Source organism: Micropterus salmoides, unplaced genomic scaffold (genome assembly GCF_014851395.1).
Source record: "Micropterus salmoides isolate LMB-PRFRI ecotype aquatic unplaced genomic scaffold, ASM1485139v1 Ms_hic_scaffold_7, whole genome shotgun sequence".
Classification (NCBI taxonomy): Eukaryota; Metazoa; Chordata; class Actinopteri; order Centrarchiformes; family Centrarchidae; genus Micropterus; species Micropterus salmoides.
In genome coordinates, this window is record NW_024044459.1 from 17,562,875 (window position 1) to 17,588,907 (window position 26,033).

The 26,033-nt window shown below is 38.6% G+C and overlaps 4 protein-coding genes across 11 annotated transcripts in view; 2 read left to right on the forward strand and 2 right to left on the reverse strand.

Annotated features, from left to right (window-relative positions):
- The window catches only part of LOC119891489 (rho guanine nucleotide exchange factor 28-like), a 41,342-nt gene extending 37,929 nt beyond the window's left edge, over positions 1-3,413 (reverse strand). For 4 of the 5 annotated variants that reach the window (XM_038703180.1, XM_038703179.1, XM_038703177.1 and 1 more), the window contains exons 1-2: positions 3,182-3,412; positions 2,303-2,346 (exon numbers count right to left, since the gene is read on the reverse strand). In XM_038703180.1, the coding sequence (XP_038559108.1) occupies positions 2,303-2,335 (33 nt within the window). In that variant the 5' untranslated portion in view covers positions 2,336-2,346; positions 3,182-3,412. Of the gene's footprint in view, positions 1-2,302; positions 2,347-3,181 lie in introns of all 5 variants that reach the window. The other variant, XM_038703175.1, reaches the window with a different exon arrangement.
- Positions 3,414-3,623: 210 nt separating this feature from the next.
- On the reverse strand, positions 3,624-9,802 carry LOC119892175 (U3 small nucleolar RNA-associated protein 15 homolog). The gene is made up of 12 exons (XM_038704318.1): positions 9,642-9,802; positions 8,687-8,803; positions 8,500-8,592; positions 8,219-8,403; positions 7,304-7,482; positions 6,658-6,783; positions 6,147-6,282; positions 5,913-5,997; positions 5,088-5,243; positions 4,847-4,948; positions 4,507-4,640; positions 3,624-4,355 (listed from the first exon to the last, which is right to left on the reverse strand). Exons 2-12 carry the CDS (start codon positions 8,774-8,776, stop codon positions 4,055-4,057), a joined length of 1,587 nt encoding a protein of 528 aa, XP_038560246.1. The 5' UTR covers positions 8,777-8,803; positions 9,642-9,802; the 3' UTR covers positions 3,624-4,054.
- A 447-nt stretch (positions 9,803-10,249) lies between these two features.
- LOC119892173 (transcription factor BTF3-like) lies at positions 10,250-14,932 on the forward strand. 3 transcript variants are annotated; one of them, XM_038704314.1, is made up of 6 exons: positions 10,250-10,357; positions 11,188-11,256; positions 11,363-11,476; positions 13,996-14,197; positions 14,314-14,370; positions 14,711-14,932. In XM_038704314.1, the coding sequence occupies exons 2-6, from the start codon at positions 11,188-11,190 to the stop codon at positions 14,755-14,757; spliced, it is 489 nt and encodes a 162-aa protein (XP_038560242.1). In that variant the 5' UTR covers positions 10,250-10,357; the 3' UTR covers positions 14,758-14,932. The 3 variants fall into 3 exon arrangements, with proteins under 3 accessions (XP_038560242.1, XP_038560243.1, XP_038560244.1); XM_038704315.1 differs by having other exon boundaries at positions 10,327-10,469; XM_038704316.1 differs by lacking the exon at positions 10,250-10,357 and adding an exon at positions 10,373-10,456.
- Positions 14,933-19,662: 4,730 nt separating this feature from the next.
- On the forward strand, positions 19,663-24,606 carry LOC119892504 (interleukin-12 subunit beta-like). Of its 2 annotated transcripts, none has more exons than XM_038704775.1 (8): positions 19,663-19,823; positions 20,085-20,166; positions 20,329-20,589; positions 20,878-20,980; positions 21,114-21,304; positions 21,763-21,911; positions 22,016-22,126; positions 24,137-24,606. In XM_038704775.1, the coding sequence occupies exons 1-8, from the start codon at positions 19,821-19,823 to the stop codon at positions 24,281-24,283; spliced, it is 1,047 nt and encodes a 348-aa protein (XP_038560703.1). In that variant the 5' UTR covers positions 19,663-19,820; the 3' UTR covers positions 24,284-24,606. The 2 variants fall into 2 exon arrangements, with proteins under 2 accessions (XP_038560703.1, XP_038560704.1); XM_038704776.1 differs by having other exon boundaries at positions 20,329-20,580.
- Positions 24,607-26,033: the final 1,427 nt, after the last annotated feature.

Genomic DNA, 26,033 nt, shown 5'->3' on the forward strand with positions numbered 1-26,033 from the left:
CACTTTTTAGCTCTGTTTTTGGTCTCCACCCACACCTGAGGGAAATATCTGGCTCTTCAGCAGCTAAATTCTCCATCGTGTTCACCAGCTGGTTGTTATCTTTCCCGGTCTACTGTTTGGTGCTAGGAAGGTAACATAAAATCAGAGCTTTTTTTTTGGTTGAAAACAATGGGTTGATGAAAGTGGTGGGGCTCGCTCGACCCAAACTACAAGCTGTAAAACCAAATCACTGAGCTAACACAGGCTAAAAAGCTTTGGGGAGCTGAGGAGAACTGCAGTGTTGGGTAATAATTATCTATGGTTTTCACGGGTATCACTTTGAGCGACTCCTTTCACACTACACAAAGTCATTTAACTGAATTTAATGTTAATAGAAAGATACTGATGATTCTTTACTGTGGATAAATGGCTGCAGTATTTAAACTGCATGTGACTGTAACTGAGTTTCATATATTTTACAATTTAAACATAAAGATTAAACATGCGCTTTCAGTTTCAGTCTCTTGGAGCCAACGCTTTCCACAAACATCAAACAGTGGCAGGGGAAGAAATCTATTGTAGAAGATATCAATTTGTCCACCTCAGTGGCCTCAATAGACCAGACAAGAATGGAGCCACAAGGCACACTGTGTGTGTTATTCTTGGAAACAAACTGACTGAGGCAGGAGTAGAGGAGACAGGTTGAATAAAAGAAGGGTACAGCAAATAAATGTAAATTATATTTCCTAATTTAAGATTCCTGTTGGTCGGATGGTATAAGAATGAGGGTATTAAGTAGTATCTCTCTTTGTCTTAGCAAGCCATCTATTTGCCTTGGATCAACCTCAACAGCTGACCTGATTTCTCACGCTATAAAATGGAGAGGCTTTTCTCTTTACCTCTCTTGCTGTCTCAGAAAGAGACACTGTGAGTAATCCTGGCTCCGTGTCTCACCATCTCACCTAATCCTACCTTCAGGATCCCTTATCCATTTCTTTATCCCAAGTCGTCGGATCTTTGAGAGATTGAACATCAGGTTTACCACCAATTTTAGAATGTATATATACCCTCATTAAGACAGATGTTGATGTGATTAACCAGGTTGACCATTAATGATGTTGGGGCCACCATAGTCAACAGTGGGGACTACTGGAGGCAGAGGAAAGATGGATAGGAACTGACTTTGTAAGCAAAAACAGTTGATGATGCATTAAGTGATAGGATGTGTGCCAGTCTAGCAATATGACACTTTGCTTTGCCTTCCAGACTTTGAACAGAAGCCAAAAAACTCTCAGGTGGATGTGTGCACATGTATTCAGCGGATGAAGCCTACTGACTTTTAGTGATCTCCTGAGTTTTCCTTTAGAAATGCTGACATTTTTAATGTATCAATAACTATGGATGGCCATGCATTCTGGCATAGATTTCCATGGTGCACAGAGTTACGTGCAAAAACATCTTAGCACGCAGTTCGCATTTTGCTCCAAGCCTCACAGAGTAAAACTGAGTTGTTGCATAAATGTATTGCTTAATTCATTTGTGAACCTCTATAGAAAGCAAGCCCAGTATCTGAGAAGTAGGTGCTTCATTGATTTCAAGATGGCATGTCCACATTACAACATTTGGTAACCTTTACGTAAAATGAAAACGGCTGACAAATCCACTCAAAGGTTTAACACGACCAGAGACAACATCACAAATCAAACTGATAGCAAATTGGAAAGTTCCTTTCCAACTCTGACTAATTAAAACACAAATAAAAAAACATCACTGTGAATGAATCACAGAGTTACTGATTTGCAAGTTATACACAAAAATGCCAGGCTGCTGTTGTCACTGCTGTGCTGATGAATAAGGTTATTTTTTTCCTGAAAAACTATGATTCAATGCTAATGCAATCCAACAGCAAAACCAGACATGTTTCATTCAAAGACCAAAGTCCCTGTTTGATCAAAGTCGAAAACATCCGTCCCCTGTCATCATGATGTCCTCGTCCACCCTTATGCCAAATCTGAAGTCTCTTTTTCTTTTTTTCAATTGCACATACATAGTGAACTTTATGAAATAACTTTATGAAATTACATGTAATGTGTTGACGTGTGAACCAAAAACAAGGCTATCCTTTGCAAGCATTTTTATTAAGCATAAGGGTTTGGTCATGAGAACAAACTTTGAGACTTTCAGTTATTATAAATGAAGCTGCTGATCTTTTACTGCATTCCAAACTCAATTTGCAGACATTTTCCAGAGGGATAAGTAACTCTTGAGAGTAATTGAAGATGCTGGTCTCAAACTTGACTTGCAAACTGGAGCACATACTCACATACAGAGGCACTTTTCTCCTGCTCAGCTCCATCTGCACAGAAACTGCAGGCAAGGACAGACATTAAACAGACATTTGAGAGCCACAAATGAAAACTCGCACTCAGCCATGTGACTCCGCATTACTTCTTTGGTTATATGGTTATTCTGCCTGATCCTCTGATCCTGAAGAGATTATCAAACCATATCCGTGCCAAGCAGAGGGTTTCTGATGAGAGAGGATCATCTTTTGATCACAAGTAAGAGAATAATGATTTTAATGATGATACTTTCTACCTTGGTGCGTACAGTGGCAGAATACCAAATATGCCCACATCCAAACACACAGGCAGTGTGTAGTCTACTCCTTCATGTGTGTTTGTGTGTGTTAAAGTAGGAAATCTACTGCATTTCAGTGCTGCAGGGTTCAAGTCTGTACTTTGTCACATCCAAAAGTGGAACCAACAGCAAGATCTTAACATAACCATTTTTCAAGAAATTGTTTCCTGTACAATCACATTTTGCATTGACATTTATAATGATATATCTATATTAGACCAAATATTACTGAGCAAAGGCAAAGCATCCACAAACCGAGAGGACAGGACTTTGTGCAATTTTGGAAGTGAGCTAGCTGTTTGACACAATTTAATTATTTAATGGCACTATAGTGAACATTATTAAATTTCACATCACAACAATATCGCTCTTATTGCTTTCAAATTAATTTAACTCATAGGTTAATGTTGACCTATTTAGCTGCAAAATATGAGGCTCTATTTGGGGCTACTTTTCAGGGTTGACATATTAGCAAACTGTCATATCACAGGAAACAAACCACGTTGAAAAAAAGTCAAAAGCTAGTAAAAAAGGGGTGAATATAACATATTGACGTACTTACCTTCAAAGGAGCTCAAACTCTGGCAGAAGAAACCTGATACTGCGCTTAAATTTAGCAAAAGAAAACACCACCTAACTCGGATTCATTCTCATTTTGCTAACTGCTCATTGAAGTGTTGCTGTTAGAGCCACAAGTTCAGAGATGGCGTTGAGCCGGTGCAGCAGCTGTTTCCAGTCTGAGCTGCAGCGTCCACTGACACAGCATCCTCCTCTCTGTCAGCGTTGATGCTTTCTGTCTTCCGTCTGGTCTAGACAAATGCAAATTCCCCCATATGTGTCAAAGTGAAGCGTTTCTTTGAGGTTACAGCGACCCCTAATGGGAGGCGATAAAACAGTCCACGGAAAAGGGTAATAATAATAATAATACCATGTTGAAATCTGTATCATCAGTGTAAATGTAACACAGACAGAGTAAAGGCAATTTAACACAATTATGATCAGTCAGTTTTCATATTACAAAGATTTATTTTCATCTGCTTATAAAACATTTGTCAATGCCAAATATTATGAACACACAAAGCAGACATTCACAGAGAAATCATTCAAACACAAGCGTACACACACGAAAGTGTAATTATAAGACTTCCAATAAAAGCAACACTTTACATTCACACATTAGGAGATTCTTCATACAGTAGATGCATGTTCTCCTTGTTGCCTGTTGTGTTTTCAGTCACGCTCAGTCAAAACACCAGAGTGAGACCACAAGTTTGTTAGCCTCTGAAAACCTGTACCAAAATGCTTCTGTTTGGTCATTAGTCTATGACATGCAGCCTGTCATGTTGGGAGATTTGTGTCTGATGTTTCAAAAAGAGGTTTCAGAGTTGTAAAGGCACTCTAACCAAGTCTAAAGCAGTTCCCCCCCCTTCAAGCCTCAGGTGGCCTGAAGCTGTGGTCTTGAGGTATTTGCTTCTCCCTGGGCCAGGCCGTTGGACCTGCTGATGCCCGGGGAAGGTACCTCCTTCCTAGGGAGGGAGGAGGCGAACATTGTGTCCAACATTCCCAGCACCTCCAGAAGGTCCTGCTGGTAGTCGATCTCTCTCTCCAGCAGCTCCTGCAGACGCAGCAGCTGTCGGTCCACGACTGGCGACTGGCCGATTACTGGCCTATAGATGTCGAGGATCATCTCAGCCGCTGTTACGAGGACAGGAGCGAACCTGGGGTCAACCAAGTTCCTGGAGAAAAAACAGAAACAAGTTTAAGTATTCATGTTGCAAAATATTTCTGCACAATTTGACATGCACCTGCAAGATACCAAATTCATTGCATCCAATAACATTTTTTGGTAAAATCTACTTGAGTAATGATGTTTTGTCTGGATCTTACCCTATGAGGAAGTTGAGCAACTGAGAAAGTCCCTGTTCATCCCTTCCTGCCAGAGCGTTCTTCAATGTTCCTCTTCGATCCAGCTCCTTTATAACAGCAACTGTGATCTCTGGCTTTCTCAGTCTTGTCCATGTCTATGATTAAAAATAAAATATGTTTGTGCATACAGGATATCCATTTCACTTTGTACAACTCAGCGACAGGAAAGTAGCATGTGTCACGGCTTTATATTGCAAATTGAAAAAGAAAGATAACTTTAATTAAAACAACAAGGAACCTCAAGAAAATGATAAACTGATTTAACCTTGTTGCTAAAGTTATAAATTCATGAAAGGTGTACCTCCAGGGCTGTGTCCAAAGCCTTCGATACATTAAATTTCTTGAGCTGCTTGTCATATTTGGCCAAATGTTGTTTCACCGGCTTACTGACAAGATAATCATCCTGGAAAATGATGGAGAACCAAGACAATAATTAACAGTATTTTGTAGAAATCAATAAGTCAGTGTGTCTCTTGGGGGAATAACCACAGACCACATCATGTCATCATCATGCTACTGCATGTTACTAAATGTAAACGTACCTGTTTAGGGACGTAGTTCTTCCCCTTCACAAAAACACGATATGATGGCCGTCGCCTCTGTTGGCCAGAGATTTCCTTCGACTCTTCAAGGCTTTTCCTGTGTTTGATACTCAGAATACCGTTGGTCATACCCACAACAATGGACTCATCATCCGGCTGAAGAGAAAGAAGTATTCTTAGTTTTATTGTCAATAACTGTCAAATCTCTCTGAGGAGCAGTGAGCAGGCCAGAAAATCCATTTAATGATGTGCTATACTTGATGTAACAATATAGTATATTATCATCAATATGATATAAAACACAGTGCCTATTATAGACCATGGCTTTAGCTGGCATGCTCCTAAGAAAACTAAAATTGTGGTGATGATCAAAAGGGAATATCCAAAAGCACTGAAAGGCCAAAGTAAAAAATGCCTTGTCAGCTCACTCTGAGGTTGCAGTGTTCCAGAAACCCTACACCTCCTTGCCAACACCACGAGGAGAGGATGTACTGTTTCACCTCCTTTCAATTTAAATATCTGGCAAAAATAGATATTTCTGCTGGCTGCGGCATTACTTTACAGTCTCCGAGCTGGTCTCTCAAATCACAGCGCCCTCTGAGGCTGAACCTCAGATACAAGCAAATTTCAACCCTCTATACGGAGTTATTTTTGAAATTTTAATTATCATGTTTATAGTCGGCCAAATAAAGTGTTTCCCATTTGGGTTACTTTAATCAACTAGTAATTGCTTCACTTATCTGAAAACAACTTTATACACTTAATTCATCTGCACACATGAAAAACTAATAATAAAACATGAATGAAGTGAATGTAATTTCTTACAGCCAAGGCCAGACTGAGGATGGACGCAGCATAGTCAAAGTTGTGGACCACTTTATAGTTTGCCGTGTTGTACACCTTTACATGCCTGTAGGACAAACAGAGGCTATGCATTAAATCGGATTCATATAAAAAATATAAGTATGCAACAGTCAGGCTAGAATAAATGGCCTCTGACTTCCACTGTTAAGAACATTTTTTCTTTGCCACTAGTGGATATACACTCATCCCCCGTACCTGTCCAGAGAAGCAGACAGCAGTCTCTGTCCGTTGCTGCTGAGACACAAACTGGTGACAGTTTTGTGATGGTTCTTCAGTGACACCAGAGGCTGGCCTCCTTTTAGCAGATCCCACACTTTCACATAGCGCCCCCCTAAAGAGAGTGAGAGAGATTGACTTTTAATGCCCGGGATAAACATCAGTAAATATATAGTATTTGTGTACGAATGCAGTCATTTGCAGGGAGGCAATTGTGTAGGAAAAACTATTTTAGGTTGTCACAACCAACCATATAATGGAGTTAAATGGGTTTGTTCCCCGTTTGTCACAGCCCAGCCCATCCAAATTTGGAACATTTCATACAGTTTTTTGTTATGTCCTGCACAACAAACCGTTCCAACCTGAGGAAACCCCATTAAATTCAAATACATCATTTTACGCTGTTAACAGAATTTGTGTTCGGTCTGACAACAAGTTGCCACATTTTCTGGATGCGCCAACTGAGTACAATGATTATACCGCTGGCTACCTGCTGAGACAAGGAGGCCCTCAGAAGGATAGAGAAGGAGACTCTCCACTGGCTGGCCATGCTCCATGGTCATCACACTCTTATCCACTCTGGCATCAAACAGTTTCAGTGTGTGGTCGTAAGATCCTGGGATAAACAACATAAATTGATAGTCACACACAAAGAAAGACCAAACTCGTACATCCTGCATCATTTGTGACTGTGATTATTATTTTTTTCTGCAATTAAGTGTCTGCCTGAGCTGTTTATTTGAACACACTCATTCCCACCACAGTACTGACTTTGCATATTAATTATTCAATTATACTAGGTATGTAAGTGACGTTTTATAAAAGTAGACGGTTGTTGTTACTTTATTTTGATTTGTTTCCTTTCAAGCACCTTGTTTTTAGGTTCTGCAGCATATAGTGCAGAAAACATGATGCTAGTATACCATAAACCTGGTGGGGAAGACCAGTCAAAGTCCAAATGTTGGTAGATTTTGGCTGTTACATCGGTTTGATCTAAAAGCCAGTGTGTTTTCTCTCTCTCTCTAATTATAATACTGAGATACACTAAACACTGATGCTAATGGACCAATGTTAATTTCCTGTCCTCCCATTCACTTTTCAGCACTATTTAAAATTTATTTTTTCTTCCATCTCACCAGTAATGAAGAGATCTCTGTTGAGTTTGCTCGTCACACCACAACGAATGTAATCTGTGTGTTCTTGGTAGGTGTTGAGCTCAGTGGCATTTGGGATGTCCCAAAGTCGACAGGTGTAGTCGTCTGACGCTGTGAGGATCTGGTAACGGTCTGAGGTGAAGTCTGTTATGTGTACTGCCCTGAGCAGAGAAAAATTAAACCATAGACAAAATCTCATCAGTACACTTTAAGGCCTGGGCCTTTATAGGTCAGTGAGAGAGTTTACAGGTTGCCAGAATTCTTGAGATCATCATGAAATGTAGTTGATGGATCACTCAACAATTAAACAATTCCTTTAATGCAAGAACTCCAGAATAAACAATCAATACTAGCCAAAAGCCTTGTCCGCCCCTCGACAGGATGGCAACTTAGAACTATCGTGAATAGTCTGAAATGTATTTTTGGCTTTGGTAACAAAAAAACAATATTGTACATGCTAATACCAACATATGCAGACTTTTTAAACTGTCAGGGACTAGCTCTACTATTAACAGCATGTCAACAAAATTTTCACATTATTGCTATATGCAAATATAGTATAAATCTACATGGTTTCCCCTTGTATGCTCTAAGGCATAAAATAAAGGGATTATTCGTCCATTCCTTCAATCATTCTGAAATGATGAGAGCAACAACAGTGGGAACATCTATTAAAAGACACATTTACACACACAAATATTAAGAACTACTCTGCAAAACTCAAAGGCTGGTCAGCAACACTGCCCTACAGTTCTGGCCAGAAGCGTTGACATTCCACACATTTCCCCATAACAAGTATTTCACCTAACGTTGAACATAGCCTCTGCAGGGACTCGGTCTTCAGGCCAGGGCAGCCCAACTAAAACACTAGAAGACAGTGACACGTGAGATACCTACTTTGTGTGCCCTTTGAACATCCTAAGTGCCACCTTGCCGCTGACATCAAACAGCCGGACCACAGAGTCCTCACATCCTGCCACGAGAAGCTGGCCGTCTGACCTGAACCTGCCACAGTATGCAGTGTCCTTAAACCGTGTGAATGTCTTTACAGGCTCCTGGGAGAATGGCCCATAAATGTGGATCTGTAGAGAGAGTTAAAATGACAAGAAATCTCTCAACTGTTGCACACAGGTGAACACTTATGGTTTTGAATAAACACAAAAGAGAAGCCAACATACTCTTGTGAATGCTGTCACAGCAAAGTTATGTGGAGCCACTGGGGAGAAGTCTATATTTGTGATTGCTCCAAATTCTTTTATCTGGACCGGAGCCTGTGAGAAGACAACCAAAGATTGAGAAACATAATTAAGGATGCACTTTTCAGTGTTCAATTTTCCAGTAATATTAAGACAGTAGAAGACTCACCTTGTAGTTTTTCCAGTACAGTGTGTCTTGTGTGACTTTCTCTCCAAGTTTAGGATAGAATTGGATTTTTGTAGGTTTAAACGAAGCCATTTCCTTGCTGATCCAAAAATACTCTGTCTGGTAAGATACAAACAAATGTAAAACATGGATGGGTTGTACGAGAGTGGCACCTGGGCTTGCTAACCTTAAACCCAACTTAAATGCTGGTGGGTATTTTTTTACAAACTCATGCTGTGCAACAATGTTCAAACCCACAGAAATGTATTTTCAGTTTTAGTGGAAATTCAAAAATGTACAAAGATACCAAATATGTTAGGGGGAATCTGGTGTGAGGTGTATAAAATAATGCACAATACATTCATAATATTTAATTTGATAGATTGGTACAACGGTAAAAACACAGAGTCCGAGAGTATATTGATAATCTCACTCAATGTAAGCTTAAGGAGCAGGAGCAAACATACACAGAGTATTGGTACCGTCAGACAGGGTGGAATAAAGTGTTTTTTACAACCTTCAAGCTGAAATAAACGTGGTAACCCGGATGGTAAATGGTTAATAGCTTATGCACTATTCTCTCCTGATCCACAAGAACACAATCAGCAAAAATAAGACATCAAATTCAACAAAATGGAATGAACGGGAAGAGTTCATATTGAATTTAATTTTTTACCAAACAGTATCACAACCCACCAAACTATGCTAGAAGGCTAAGCTAACGAGTTTACTATTTCAAGACAGTTGATTTCTTCACTGAGGTTTATGACTTAAGATGCAAATAAAACATGTCTACAGACAACCTTTTTATTAAAAGCTAAAACTACACGTTATGTTACTAGTTTTAAAACAAAACCAGCGTATTAGACAGATACCTGAGCCAACGTGTTCAGTATTTAGCATACTACGCTTTCGCCGGCTAGCATTTTCTACTAAAATGCATTCTAATGATTCTCACCTTAAAAGAAATCGTCCAGAAGTGCAGACTTATTTTTGTTTTCAAATATGGAGTGTATAAATTAGAAGATACTGATATTGGTTGTCCAAGTAAACCAAATATTTCTCATTTTAAAGCGTTATCACGTTGCCTCTCGGTGCACCAGAGGACGCCATGATTACAAACGTGACTACATCCGTTAGGAGTAGCACATCGGATCTTTACCTTAACCTGAAAAGCTTTTGTTTTTTAATTTAATATTTTAAATGGCACTGATGGTGGACTTAGTATTTTACTTTTTTTATATACCCGCATATTAATTATCTTAATTCATTGTACTATTTCAAATTAAACACACTGTCTTTTCGGTGAAATCTGACTGGAATCTTGTACTAATTTGACCAATTTCTGCTTAATAAAGTTAAGTGGTTGTTAAAATTACTACTACCATAAAAATAAAAATGATCTTCTTTTCAAAAGACTTCACCAACATTACTTTTAGTATAAGCAGTTTATTTGGGGGGAATCATATCTGCGGCTAAAAAAATCTAACACTACATATTTAACAACAGAAAATACTATAAATTAAGATTTAAATCACGTTAAATTATGAACATACATTTGAAAAACTGCGGGCACATCCGGCAAGTTATCGATCTGATCACGTCACTTCCGGCCTTCACTCCTTTCTCCGATCCTCTATCGACTGTGTGACCCGCGTGTTTACACACTCCCAGGTCGGTTCACGTCTATGTAGTCTTTTAAGCGGTCTCAGTGTCGTGTCGTTTTTACTTTATAAAGAAGGAACAGTCCCCTGTGTCACATTACACGTTAAGGTGCGAGGAAAAGGTAAATTATACTTGAATGCTAGCATCATTTTGAAGAGGCCTAAGATAACGTTAGCTGTTTAGCTTGGCTTGCTAACTAGCCGGCCATTTAGTTAACGTTATCAGAAGTTAAAAAACAAACAAGCTTCCTAGTCTCGGAGGCTAAAAGATAAAGCATGAGTCTATGTCACATCTTCTCGTTAGTGCACACTAGGAACAGTTAACTAATAAAGTTTATAGCTAACTGATTTCTCTTAGCTTTGGAGGACGTTGCGAGCTTAAGTTGGGCACAAACTTTAGCTGACCACCTCTGATTCATGAAGAACTTGAGTCGAGACTAAAAAGCGTGCAGCTAAATTTGGCCTTCTGGCAGTTGTGCATTCTTGTTAGTTTGCTTTGCCAAAAGGTTAAACGACTGGGGGATTTTGGGGAGTTTTAGATTGTGCACTTCGTTGTAATTACACACACCTTAGTTTCCAGTGAACTGCTGAAATCACCCATTAGGCATATTTATCTATCACTTATTCTAATTTCAAGATCAAACTATTAGTGTGCATCTGGATGAAAAAGCCCGAAACTAAATGTCACATTAGTGTTAGGATTGCTTTAGTGGAATGACTATTGGTGTTTTCAAATGTCCACCAGTTCTGTGTCAAGTGAGGGTTAGTTTTTTCCAAATAACTGAAATTTGTGATGAAATATTAAACTTGTTGAAATGTATGTGCTATTTCTTGTGTCAGATGAAGGAGTCAATAATGAACCAGGAGAAGCTCGCCAAACTGCAGGAGCAGGTCCGCATAGGCGGCAAGGTGAGTTAGAGAACATGTTGGCAAAGGACTGAAAGAAAATGTTTTTCTGTGGGTCATGCGGTTGGTCTATGGGTTCTATATTATATCTCAATGTTGTGCTCTCTAGGGGTCAGCCCGCCGGAAGAAGAAGGTGGTGCACAGAACAGCTACAGCAGATGACAAGAAACTGCAGTTCTCCCTTAAGAAACTTGGAGTCAACAACATCTCTGGCATTGAGGAGGTACAGCAAATCCTTTCTGAAATGCACAACTTGTAGATGGACAGGCGTTCTTCTTGACATTGATGCTGTTAGTCAGGGTTCTATATTTAATAATAAAGTAATAAATATAATGTGATACATGAAGTCACATTTGACAAAAAATAGGACTGGAAAAATCTGAATGTCATCAGATTACAACCCTTAATTGCTGTGTTTTAGTGCTGAAACAATTAGCAATGAAAAGATGGCCAAAAAAGTATGTTATGACATTTCAGTTTGTCATCTTGGTTCATTTAAAGGTATAATATGTAACATTTCTGCATTAAATGTCCAAAAACAACTGGACCTATATATTTTGTTGAGTTTTGTACTTACCAGAGATGCTCACAAGTCTTTGAGCTAGAGTCCAAGTCAAGTCTCAAGTCTCTTATGGTTATAATTAATGTTGTATCACCTGCTGTGTTCAATCCTGGCTGCTTATACAACTGCAAAGCTATAAGGAATTCTGTAACTGTAACCTGTTTTTCACTTACAGGCCACAACCATGTAATGTGCAATGCAATTAATGACAGCTAATTAACTACTGTGAGTCAACACACCTTGCAGACTCTCAAACTCAGTGTAACGTTAACTAAATAAAACTAACGTTACATGATCAACAATTAACCTATAACCGGTTTTACTTACAGAGCACAACCATGTAGCCTAAAGTGCAATTTATACTTCTGAGTCAAATCAACTGTGTAGCCCCCTACCTTAAGCCGTCTCCTAGGGCGCAGCCTGACGTGCACCTCCTCAAAAATGTAACTACATGTCGAGTCAACGCGGACCGTAAGCTCTGTGATTGGTCGGCTGGGTAGCCTCGCAATGCCTCCAAGCCAACAGGAAGTGCCCGTGCTTTGAAGTAACTTTTACTAGCTGCCAAAACAGCGGCTGTAACACGGTAGATCAATATATTTGACCGTCACAACCTGAGCGAAATGACTCGTTTCATTATCAGAATGTGATCCATTCGGTTGATAACATTTGAAAAGGCTACACCAGCCGCACGTTTACAATTGTACCCCCATTAACGTTAGTGGAGAGCTAAACCGGAAATTACCCCGCTCTTCCGGCAAAAGTCAACACAGTGGAACGCTGTAGCGCTACTGCCGACTAGCGTTTGGGGGGTGTAATTGCAGATTGACGCACAAGTTTAAATGGCTACGTGCGTAGCGGCGTAGCTACGCATGTAGACCCTACGCAGGAGTATGAATAAAGCTTAATGCGTCTACAACTAATCACAGCTTATAAACTACTGTCAGTCAACACATACCCCAGACTCTCAAACGTGTAACTAAATAAAACTGTAAGGTTATATGATCAACAATAAACCTGTTACCTGTGATAATTGACATGATGGCAGCCAGCAGGACATAAATGATTACGTTAATAAACCCCCTCGAGTTTGGCAAGTGGACAAACACTCATTCATCTTTACATAACAAACGACAGTCGGAGTTAACCTCTCATAGGTCGTAGCTGAAGCAATGCTGAGCTAAACAGGTTTATTCACCACAGGTAACCTATTTTGCATTCAATGCTTGTTTGGGTCTTGTTGAATGAATGGCACAGCAGCTGTTTGTTGTCCGCTCTAACGTGTGGCTGCGCACAGCTGATACCCACTACGTTACCTAGGCAGGTTATAGGTAATGGAGGGAGGTGAATAACAGCAAGCTCATCAGACGTTTCCTAAAAATAAACATTGTTCATGAGTCCCGCACCTCAAGTCCAAGTCAAGTCTGAAGTCTTTTGAGGACCAGTCTCAAGTTGAGACTGAACTCACTGTGTGTGCGACTTAAGTCGGACTCGAGTCCCCATCTCTGGTACTTACATATCCCAAATGTTTCCAACAATGTTCAAATACAGAAATCTATCTTTTTAATCTTTAATCAAGGTTAAGGTGCGTTTCATTTGGTTGCCTGTCGCCTTTAGCCCCTCTACCTCCTCTAGTTGCTTTAATTTCCAGGGAAACGCAGGATATATCAGAGTGAGGAAGGAAGTTGGCAAACGTCACTAAATGTATCGTGAATAAAACTTTAATACATTACCTCGCCCGGGAACATGATTTTTGTATCTCAGATAGAATTTCATCAGCAATGGTGGTTGTTTACCAATGAAGACGACAACTTCCATGATCCCACGCTACTTCACTATGTTTCTTGTTATTGTTTTGATGTGAGACCCCTAGCAGCAGAAATTATATATTTATTTAAATAACAGAATATATATAAAATGCAAAGTCTTTTCACCCCTTTGCTGACAGCTTATAAGGAAAAAACTTTTTGTTTGTTAGTATGTTGTTGTATCATTGATTGGAAACCCGTTCTTGTCTAGCATCAACACAAATAACATAAGTTTTTAAAGTGTTTTTAATCTGTCCGTTGTTGAAAGGGGTGTTTGGCAAGGGCAAAGTCTTACCAGCTGTTTTATCATCCTTTTTGACACTGACCCCAACCTTTTCCTTTTCCCGCTTCATTTTCTTTTCTGTTTAACTGTAGGTGAATATGTTCACAAACCAGGGGACAGTGATCCACTTCAATAACCCAAAGGTTCAGGCCTCCTTGGCTGCCAACACCTTTACGATCACAGGGCACGCTGAGAACAAGCAGCTCACAGAGATGCTCCCAGGAATCCTAAACCAGCTGGGAGCCGACAGTCTTACCAGCCTCAGGAGATTAGCAGAGACCCTGCCAAAACCAGGTACCTACAACACTCTTAATTGATCTGTTTACATGTATCAGTAGTTTTGTGTGTTGTCCATCAACAATTTTCTGTTTGGTGTCCCCACCCCCGCCCCCACCCACACACACTCATAGCTGGAGAGAACAAAGCCCCCATGGTTGCTGTTGAAGAGGAGGATGATGAGGTTCCTGGTAAGCAAATGTACACACCCAACAACAAAGATTTGCATTCATTCTGTAATGTAGCATTAAAATATATACAGAAATAGGCCAGAAAGGGCTGTTTGTGTCTTATTTCACAGAACATACATGATCTTATTTGGTCAAATACGTTTAGTCTGAATGTATGCATTTATGTTTAAGAATATAAGACAAGCTTCTGTCACTGACTGAATGCATGCATTAATTCAGATGGCTCATTTTTTGTTACATTCATATTTCGTAATTCAGTTTTATTTCAGTCATATGCTTATTGAGACATTTTCTTATCTCTGTCTGTTCTGTCTTCCACTCTTCCTGTTTCTGCTTTCAGATCTTGTTGAAAACTTTGACGAGGCTTCAAAGAACGAAGCAAACTAATAAAGACCTGCAAACATTTCAAGGCTCCTCTGGAATCCCCGTACTTTGACACAGCAGCATTTAGTCATTGTTCATCTGTTATTGCTCTGTGGCTACAAAAAAAAATCTCTTTTTAATTGTAACCTTGACAGTTGGGCTGAAACAAGTAAACAGACTTTTTATGGCAACCGTTACCAACCCTTTTGTCTGATTTGCCTCATTCTGCAATACAGGTGAAATTATTTAATTCAGTGGAATGTGCTAACTTTTCTCATGCTGCCTCTCCTGCGCATTGTGATGCCTACACATCAAAAATGTATTGGTAGAATTAATCATGTAATAAAGATTACATTTCAGTTTCTCAATTTTATTTAATTTTTTTAATGCTGCAACAATTCTTTGCAACATTGAATTAGAGTTGCATGTTTATTTTGTTGTTTTTGTTGGCGAAGGCATCATGTCTGTAAGTGGGGCCCTTGATACCAGCAGTACTGCTTTACAGACTTCACAGCCCAACACAATTTTATATTAAGTGTGAAAAACAGAAGCTTGGTAGAAACATTCAGATTGCAGTTACACATCAGGGACGTGCAAGAGCGAGGAGCAAGCTGTGGGAGACATTAAACAGCTAGCGCCATTACGAGAATCGGACCGTGTTATCCTTAAACTGTGCATGTTGTGTACCAGTCGAAGTTTAGTTACTAATACTAAAGATGGAAAGCAACGGATTGATATAGATTGACAATCTAAATGTTGATTAGCGGGGCTATATGGATGCTCATATCTCTAAATAACTCACGTATTCAGTCAAGACAAATGTGTCCATGTGTCTTTCTTCGCAATTCCTGGTTTCAAACTCTTCACCTTTCAGCGAAATTCGCCCTTTTTAAACCAAAATAGGTCACCTATGTGATTCGTGCCGATCCGATGTGAAAATATTTTCTTCTTTGGAATATTGCTCATCTAAGATCTTCTCTCACTTTAACTGACGCTGAAATCTTAATCCATGCATTAATCACATCACGTCTGGATTATTGCAATGCTTTATTTCTTGGTCTTCCCAAAAAACTTATTGCAAGATTACAGTACGTTCAAAACTCAGGCGAGTGCTGCTCTTTTGAATAAGAAAAGTACAGTGATTGCTGTGTTTTGCCTCCCCTCTTCATAATGCCACATTGTGGATGCCCAAATATTGTTGATTATAATGCTATAAATCTAAATTCTCCTCTTATGTATTCAGAGTAAGAAAAGCATTTCATCTGGCTTGGTTTCACCCATGTATGGGTCCAAAAAGGTTTTCTGAAACAGGAACACCAGGTGAATGTTGAAACTGCTGACCGTTGACTGAAATTACCTCAGAGCTTGGCATAGTACTGCAAACTGTGTAAATATGAAAATGATTTCATTTTGAGTTATGCATATGCAAGTAATACTTTGAGCTGTCAGGGATTTTGGCTTTTTTCACATTCATTTATCAGATTTGGATGAAGTTAGGTTACTCAAAGTAATGTTTGAACTTCAAGATGCACTTGGTATTGAACATGTATGATTCCAGTGCAAGTGAAAATGTTATGTGAAAACATTGATTAAGATCTTTAATTAAAATTTGTGTATAAACGTGCTTCATTAGTTTAAGTTCATAACATTATGACTGAATCGAATCAAATTTTAAGTAGTGGTAGAACAATATATTTAATATGCTTCCCACCAATCAGAGGTGAAAAGAGTAAAAAAAGATTTTACTTAAGCAAAAGTACGATTACTTTGATGAACTTTTACTTAAGGACAAGTAAAATTACCAGTATAAAAATCTACTCAAGTAAAAAGTAGCTCGTTTAAAATGTACTCAAAAGTTACTTTTTTAACCTCCTAAAATAACTTTATATTTATTTTATACCTTCTTTATATGCACTCTTTTTTGCCAATAGTGAAAAACAATGTAAATGCTCTGTATTGCGCCTTTCTAGTCTTCCGACCACTCAAAGCGCTGTTACACTACATCCCATTCACCCATTCATACACCAAGCCTAAGTGCTTAAACAGAACTACCATTCACACACATTCATACACCAATGGAACAGCCATCGGGGGCAATTCAGGGTTCAGTGTCTTGCCCAAGGACACTTTAACATGGAGCCTGAAGGAGCCGGGAATTGAACCACTCTACCTCCTGAGCTACAGCCAACACATTGATATTTTATGTTATAATGAGAAGTTTGAGAATGTTTTTGCTTCATTAAGAAACTGTGGCGGGACAGATTAGACTCTGGTGGGGCCACACTGGACTGTGTAACAGGAAACACTGGACTGTGTATGAAGTCATATCCCTATTTACATTCAAACAGGTGGTAATTTTAATTAGATATTATTAAGTGTTAGTGTAATAAATAACTAGTTACCAGCAAGTTGCTAATGCCAACCAACATTGACATGCACCAATGTCTTTTTTACTTACCAAACTATGATACTTATTTTTAACCACCATGGAAGTAGACGTCCTCAACTACATTTGTTCAAGGGCATACATTTTTCTAAGCAGAAACTGTGGAATTGGACTTTCAAAAACATTTGTAATTGCCACATTACTGTTTAATGTTTTCAACTTTAGCACAATTAATGTTTTTAGTATCTTAAATTTGACCAGACTCCTAAACACATGGTAGGCCTAAATCCCTAATGATAAATCTACATAGGCTTCTACATAGGCCTACTTAAATAGAAAATGCTCTCAGCCCGCAGCCAAGGAGTTCACTGAGGAGTGATGGTTAAAATCTGTCATTATAAATGTAACTCTGATTGGCATGATATTGGTATTAATCAACCGGTTTTGACGCTATTATGCAGCTGCCCGTTACACTCTTTTCATACCACAGGACACAGACGTTTGGGGCAGCTAAACAAACTATTTTCAGGCAGTTATTGGTATTTTCCATCATTAGGTGAGCAGTCATGATCTGACTTTATGCTGAACACAACATCTGCGAACAGTGAAAGTGACAGGAGTTGGTTACCTGGCTGAGAAGTGGAGGTGTGCAGCCTGTCGCATGCTGCTCTTTATCTAACAGCTCACTGTGTCTTCTCCTGACTGTAGCATTACTGCAATATTTAATCCTGGTAATTTAAACAAAACATACTTAAGTAAAAGTAAAATTACAGATTTAAAAAACTACTTTAAAAAGTACAAGTAGACTACACAAAAAAACTAGGCCTACTCAATTAACGTGAGTAGGCTACTTGTAATTCGTTACTTTCCTCCACCAATACATAGTTAAATGTAAATGCTCCGTATTTGTATAGCGCCTTTCTAGTCTTTTCGATCCACTCAAAGCCCTTTTACACTACATCTGAATTCACCATTCACGCACATTCATACACTGGCGGAACAGCCGCCAGGGGCAATTCAGGGTTCAGTATCTTGCCCAAGGATGTCTGGCTGGGGTTAGGGTTTTAGGGTTGGTTTTTGGACTTGAACATTTCAAATAACTAGACCATTTTGTAGCTACAGATTATTGTCAATAACGTCACTGTAGTTATAAAAATATAAATAAGTATAGGCGGGGAGAAAAGCGAGTAGACCTACATCAAAAGATCTATGCTATTGCGAAATGCTATTTTGGCTTTTAAGGAAATGAAACCAAAACTGACTATTTCTGTTTCAATGATGAAACAGGCTTCGCAGAATTTTAGTTCAGCAGTGGCGTAATATGCATGTCATACTGATGATGGTAAATATCATCACATATGCAGTTTAATGTACTTGGCAACCAAACTGTAAGAGGACTAAAGAGAATTTTAACACCACACAGCCCTCCAGCAAACATGAATTGCAAATCTTTGTTTACTATGGAAATACTCCACAAACATTTGAACACATGACTCTGGATCTGATGATTTACGTAGTGTGAGGATAAACATTTGAGCAAAATGTGTTTTTCGCTTCTAAACTTAATCTCTACTTTTTTTCATTGCTGACATTTGGCAGAAAAAAATGGATTACCTCATACATGACTAAAGGCAGGGAAAGTCCTGGTGTCTCACCCTCTCGCCTTTCCTGTGTGAAGGTGTTTGTAGGTGTCTGTCTGTCTGTGTGTGTGTGTGTGTGTGTGTGTGATATGATGGGGAAAAACCTCTGATAGGAGTACATTTTTATTGGTTTTCTCTTTGGCCCAAATAATTCTAGAAATTAGATTTAGGATCAGAAAATATTATCATTAATGCGACACAGGCATAGACTTTTACTGTAAATATATTTTATACACTATCTTTCTTGTAGGGCTGCTGATTGTTTGGTCTATAAAGTATAAAGAAATAGTGATAAATACCCAGGTTGACATGTTCAAATGGCTTGTTTTGTGTGACCAACAATCCAAAACCCCCAAGTCTTCAAATTTACTTTATTGTAGAAAAAAAACTGTAAATATTCATATTTGAGAAGCAACAATCAGTGATTTTCTTTTAGCATTTTGGACAAAAAAAATTAAAATAATTGATCAAAATATTTGCAGATCAATGCTCTGTCAAGTCGTTCCCACTAGACTATTGTAGAAGAATCTATCATCTTCAGATGAGAAATTCCATTACTGTTCTATATGTTCTGTTCCCACAGGTATGATATTTGTTTTCTGTTAATTTTGTTTAGTTCTCATAAAGACTGAAGATCACGTGTGTGTGTGTGTGTGTGTGTGTGTGCGCGCGCGTGTGTGTGTGCTTCCAGGTTTGTACTTCAGATACAGTATATCTCAGTTGCTGTAGAGTTCAGCATAAAGGCTAAGGGCAACCCCCCACCCCACTGAACACCCACACTTAACACTTCTTATCTCCGTCCCTTATGCGAAATTCACAGTTTATCTGTTCACAAAATTTGAATTGCAAAACAGTAGAGGAAATATGCTGCCCGCCATCTGTGTCAATAGGCTCTTATCAGTTTACTAGATCAGTTTCTGTCTCACCAAGTTGTCATGATGATGATGTGTGCGATGATATAAAAACGATGGTCAGTTGGTAGCTGGAGCATACAGTCATCAGGATTACCAAGAACTTCTGCTCTTAATTTTTTTTATAGCATCACTTCAGTGTTCATCTAAATGGTAAGAAATAACTACCGGGAGTCAATGCAGTGAATTAGATGCGTAAAAGGAAGTTAATGGCCAACATTGCTATGCTGGTTTTATGATATAACACATTTTCTCAACTGAAAGAATTCAGCCAGTTGAAATGTCTCATGAACAGATGTATTATTTTGTTTCTCAATTAAAGAAGAAATTAACAATAATCACTAGCAAATCAAGGGATAATTACTTATGTTTTAATGCAAGTAATGATAATGTTTTGATCTTCTGCTGTCTCAGAAGCCTGTGTCACTGTGGATACTTGGGCTTCTGTGCACCAGCCTCACGGGAGCACATGAGCTCAAGGACTTTCCAGAAAATTGTAAGTCTTATTTATGCTCTGCATATTTATTCATTTTTCCATATCTTGAATGGTTAGGAAACTGTTTATCTTGACATGATAATATATGTGTTTTGTACATGTTTATGTTTGTGAGTGTGTGTGGGGGTGTTTACATTTTGGTTTGTATCTACTTCTGTGTAGTTGTGGTGGCAAAAAGGAGTGATGCAAATGTCACACTGGCCTGCGGTACAAAGACCAACGAACCTGTCACATGGAAGTTTGACGGGGTCGTGATGGAGGATGTCTTTTTTGAGGACAATGTCCAGCAGCACAATCAAAGTCTGACTGTGTCAGAATTACAGCCACCCATGTTGGGAAAATACAGCTGCTGGAGAGGAGGAGAGATGTTATCATCAACATATCTACTGCTGGAGGCTAACGACGAAGAGTTAGGTGAGTCAGGTGAGATACTCTAGTTTAATTTTTCATTTATATAGGCTACTGTACATGACAGGAATCTCAAAAATAAAGGAACAGATCCAAAGTAAGCACCGTCAGTAATTCTCTGCATATCGTACTGGGTGGAATATTTCTCTTTCTAGAGAATGACAGTGAAAGTTAAAACATATTAAACTATTCTGTGATGCACTTCCAACATAAATGTATCACATTTTGTGATATTTTCATGTATTGTTTTATTATCCAAACATTTTCCATTAAACTTTTCACTCACATTGTGTATCTTTATAGATTCTTTTTTCAGTTGTCGGGCAAAGTCGTATCACTGTAACTTCAGCTGCAAGTGGACCCAAAGTGAATACACAGCAGTGCGCATTGGACTGGGCCAAGACTGGTAAAGAAAAATAAAGGGACAAATGACATAACAGAGGCTAAAAGTACTACATATAGTGTATGAACATAGACCAACAAGTCTGTTACATATGTCACAAAGTGACATATCAGTGTTTTATTGCTTGTCTTTGTAGCAGTGAAGGTAGGAAGTCGTGTCACTGGGTCAGCAGCAGTGAGCAGCTACCGGGTGGGGGATTCCAGTTTGAGCTGCCCCACTCCCTCTCACCCTACGCTGAGGAAAGCAGCATGCTCGAACTCACTGCTGAGGCCATCACTAATTTCTACATCCTCAGGAGAACCAAGAGATTTTATCTCAGAGACATTGGTGAGCTACTTGAAACTGAGCTACATTAAAGGCATTCAACAGAAGATTATCAAGATTAAAGCGTAAAGAGCATCTTTTTCAAAAATCACCAACAAAGCTGTTTATAAAGTACAAAATTAAATATCAGGATATTATTCAGTCATCAGGAAATTAGAAGGATATTTGGTCCCAATGGTATATTGTAAAGTCACTTTCTGATGAAGTAAACTAGACTCTTCAACAGATTATCAAACTACATATTAGTTCTTGTAAAATGAAATTATTTTCAAATGTTTAAATAGTTTCAAAAACATTCAAATTCAAGCACTAAAAAGAAAAGAATGCAATTGTTAGCAGTTGTGTCATTGCTCATCAGTAAACAAAAGGTTATTTTATTAGTCAAATATTTGCTCATTTATATACTTTGATGATTCCATACTGATACACTTTGGCCCTCGTTTTTATTTTGTTCTGTCCAGTTCAACCCGATAGTCCCCGAATTGTGAAGTGTCAGGAGGTGGAGCAGGACCTGAACGTGACCATTGATCCACCGTCCAGCTGGTCAACTCCTCACAGCTTCTTCTCTCTGGAGCACGAGATTGAATACGTGTTTAAAGATGATGGCATGGTACACTCAAACTTGCACTCAAACTAAATCTGGTGATTTCTCCATGTATGTTATTCTCTCCATTGCATTTTTTTGTTCTTATTGTGTGACCTATCTGCCTTTAGACTGGACGTTCTTTATCTCTTCTGATACCGAAGAGAATCAGCAAGCTGAGGGTTCGCTCCAGAGACTCGCTGGTGTTCTCAGCCTGGAGCCAGTGGACTCCCTGGAAAAATGTAACTTACTAAGATTATTTGAACCTAACATTGTTTCCTCCTGCTCTTTCGTTGTTCTTACATGTCTACAATGTCGTCTCAACTACTGTTTTTTACACTATGTGTTTCTGGCTGTCTCCCTCTTGTGGCAAAGAGATAACACAGCACTCACCAGAAAGTCATTACAGCACACTTTTACACATTTTTATTTTCACTGTACTCAAAGTATTTATTTGTCTATTTATTTATTATTTATTTTAAATTGTAGACTACACACAAAAAGTAAAGCAAACACCTTTACAGACATACTGTGAAATGTGTAAAAATTGTAAACAAACTAACAAAAGCACTGCTGCTTCCCAATTTGGAGTTTGGTAACCACCAGAGGTCCTTTTGAATGGTGGTCTGTAGGACATGTAGACACTAGACATTGGTCACTATTACCTCCAAACTAACAATATGTCTGTGATTCAATATGAAATTGTGTCTACCAGCAAAAAATGTCCAATGGGGTTTCACAGGACAAAATCTTATAAAATTGGTCTCTGCAGAAAAAAATGACCGAAACATATAATTAACATTAATCAGAGGTTAAAATTGCATTTCAGCTGAAGGATGTCCAGTTCAATCTGCACTTTAGACAGACTTTCACACAGTATGTTTCCTGTCCTGTTATTTTTGTACATGTGTGTTGGCGTTTCTGTGTATTTTGGTGGTTTGGCGCTGTGACCCAAAAAAAGGCTATTAAAGAGCTTTGTGCTTCCTTCCTTATGCATGTTCCTTCTTTATTCGTGTGTTGCTCATGTCTTGTGTTCTTGTAAAGTTACTGACTAGAGAAATAGAAATCCCCTTTTAATGTACATGGGGGGTGGACAATTGACTAGAAACACCAGTCACTCAGGGTGTATACTACATGTTCCTGAAAGTCAAAGTCAAAGCAGCAGCATTCAAGGTCACATGTTTGAAACTAATAATGTTTTTAAAAAGGAAACACTATTACACGCTAAAATTAGATTTATAGAAACAAAATGATATGCCAATACTTTTAGTTACTAATCATTATTATGTTGGTTATAATACTCAGTAATGTCTTATTTTATCATGATGACTACTTATTGTTTTAATTCAAACCTAATTAATTTATTGCTAAGCATGTTACTCTTTATTGAAGACTAGAAGCTATTGAATGAGCAGTAGTGGTTTTTCATCAAATAATGCTTTTAGTTTAAAAAAAAATGTATTTAACCCATATTTAACATGGAAAAGACAGCAGCATGAAATGGGTTACAGACGACAGTAACACCACAAGAAGCATATAAGACACAAAACATGTACACATCAAAAATTTAAATAACTATGCAAAGTGACAAGAACCAACCGAGTCATTCATCATCTTACTTATAAGTGCTAAAAAATCCGCTATAGAGACCAATTCTTTTAGTTTCTTGGTTTCTTAATTCTCTTTTTGAAGGCTGTTCCAAGTAAGGGGAGCAGAGTTTGCGATCTCAAACGAAAGCTACAGTCAGATATCTGCTCAATCAGGGTGTAAACAGTTTCTTCTGATACTATGACCCATGTTTAGTAGTAAAACCTACAATTAAATGTCTGTTTCAGTTTTCACATATTTATATGATCATTCATCAGTGATACGCTTGTGCAAACAATAAAGACCCTCTAAGGTACCAACTATAGCTAGCAAAGAGTCAAATATAGCAACGGTTTATCATAGCAACATTTGGTTCAGATTGTCCAAAACCTAAAACCAATGTATTTGCTGACAACTCATTAACAGGGAAAAATCTTTTCATGAGAGCCCGACCTCACATAGAGACACCTGAAGCAGAACTTATTTACTTAGTACAGAAAGTGACCAAACAGTAACTCTTACGTATTATAAGATGAGACATTCTTGATATAGATAGACAGAACTTCCAAAGACAAATTGAATTTTACACATTCACATATAAGTTTGCTTTGCTTTTTCAATTTTCTTGTTATTTCAGACCCTAATCTGTCATTAACTCATTGCAGGTGAGAACAGGGAAAAGGAACCAATATAAATGCAGAAACTCAGCAAAACCTTGCTGTCCGGCGTTGCCATCTTGGTCCTTGAACAGCTGCAAGAAGAGATGGAAGAAAAAAAGGATCAAAGATCCTAACAGGAGCCAGACATCTTAAAAAGATGTTCAATAAAAACTTGCACTGCAATTGGTGGTGGGAATTTTTATTTCTAAACAGAGAAACGATTGTAGTTGAGTTTTGTATTTGTATGAAAATCTCACAAGAGGTTAGAAATGCAAGCCATTTTCAAACATGGCTTCCCATCCCTTGTACGTATCCTATATTACTTTTTTCTTATCCTATTGTATGTATGTTTCTTGGCCTGCAGTACTTGCTCTATATTTATCTTTCTTTATATGTCCATTATTACGCACCAAAACACCAAAAGCAAATTCCATGTATGTGTAAACACGTCGCAATAAATCTGATTGTGATGCTGATTCTTCTGATATAAGCAAGTCTGTGCAATATACTGATACTTGATGTCTCCGTTAATATTAGGCCTACACATAAGTGTAAAAAACCCACATAGGCCTATTGCATTTACATGGCACCTTGGTAAATAACAAACTACTGAGTCAACAACAACTTATATATATATATATATATATATATTATTATATATATATATATATATATATATATATATATATATATATATATATATATATATATATATATATTTAAAAATAACAATTTCCTGGAAATTGATTTGGGACAATACAGTGGGTACGGAAAGTATTCAGACCCCTTTAAATTTTTCACTCTTTGTTTCATTGCAGCCATTTTCCAAAAATCAAAAAAGTTCATTTTATTTCTCAGTAATGTACACTCAGCACCCCATCTTGACAGAAAAAAAAAAAAGAAATGTAGAAATTTTTGCAAATTTATTAAAAAAGAAAAACTGAAATATCACATGGTCATAAGTATTCAGACCCTTTGCTCAGTATTTAGTAGAAGCACCCTTTTGATCTAATACAGCCATGAGTCGTTTTGGGAAAGATGCAACAAGTTTTTCACATCTGGATTTGGGTATCCTCTGCCATTCCTCCTTGCAGATCCTCTCCAGTTCTGTCAGGTTGGATGCTAAACGTTGGTGGACAGCCATTTTCAGGTCTCTCCAGAGATGCTCAATTGGGTTTAAGTCAGGGCTCTGGCTGGGCCATTCAAGAACAGCCACGGAGTTGTTGTGAAGCCACTCCTTCGTTATTTTAGCGGTGTGCTTAGGGTCATTGTCTTGTTGGAAGGTAAACCTTCGGCCCAGTCTGAGGTCCAGAGCACTCTGGAAAAGGTTTTCGTCCAGGATATCCCTGTACTTGGCCGCATTCATCTTTCCCTCGATTGCAACCAGTCGTCCTGTCCCTGCAGCTGAAAAACACCCCCACAGCATGATGCTGCCACCACCATGCTTCACTGTTGAGACTGTATTGGACAGGTGATGAGCAGTGCCTGGTTTTCTCCACACATACCGCTTAGAATTAAGGCCAAAAAGTTCTATCTTGGTCTCATCAGATCAGAGGATCTTATTTATCACCATCTTGGAGTCCTTCAGGTGTTTTTTAGCAAACTCCATGCGGGCTTTCATGTGTCTTGCACTGAGGAGAGGCTTCCGTCGGGCCACTCTGCCATAAAGCCCCGACTGTGCTGCAGTGATGGGTGACTTACTACAACTTTCTCCCATCTCCCGACTGCATCTCTGGAGCTCAGCCACAGTGACCTTTGGGTTCTTCTTTACCTCTCTCACCAAGGCTCTTCTCCCCCGATAGCTCAGTTTGGCCGGACGGCCAGCTCTAGGAAGGGTTCTGGTCGTCCCAAACGTCTTCCATTTGAGGATTATGGAGGCCACTGTGCTCTTAGGAACCTTAAG

What these genes read in the sequence shown, in the direction of transcription:
- LOC119892173 (XM_038704314.1), top strand. Translation starts at nt 11,188, where the DNA reads ATGAAGGAGTCAATAATGAACCAGGAGAAGCTCGCCAAACTGCAGGAG. An exon ending in AGGTCCGCATAGGCGGCAAG is followed by an intron (nt 11,257 to 11,362) that starts GTGAGTTAGAGA and finishes TGTGCTCTCTAG; the next exon opens with GGGTCAGCCCGCCGGAAGAA. An exon ending in AGAGACCCTGCCAAAACCAG is followed by an intron (nt 14,198 to 14,313) that starts GTACCTACAACA and finishes ACACACTCATAG; the next exon opens with CTGGAGAGAACAAAGCCCCC.
- LOC119892175 (XM_038704318.1), bottom strand. Translation starts at nt 8,776, where the DNA reads ATGGCTTCGTTTAAACCTACAAAAATCCAATTCTATCCTAAACTTGGA. An exon ending in CAGAGATCTCTTCATTACTG is followed by an intron (nt 6,784 to 7,303) that starts GTGAGATGGAAG and finishes TGTTTATCCCAG; the next exon opens with GATCTTACGACCACACACTG. An exon ending in AGAACTACGTCCCTAAACAG is followed by an intron (nt 4,949 to 5,087) that starts GTACGTTTACAT and finishes ATCATTTTCCAG; the next exon opens with GATGATTATCTTGTCAGTAA.
- LOC119892504 (XM_038704775.1), top strand. An exon ending in ATTGGACTGGGCCAAGACTG is followed by an intron (nt 20,981 to 21,113) that starts GTAAAGAAAAAT and finishes TTGTCTTTGTAG; the next exon opens with CAGTGAAGGTAGGAAGTCGT. An exon ending in AGTGGACTCCCTGGAAAAAT is followed by an intron (nt 22,127 to 24,136) that starts GTAACTTACTAA and finishes AACTCATTGCAG; the next exon opens with GTGAGAACAGGGAAAAGGAA.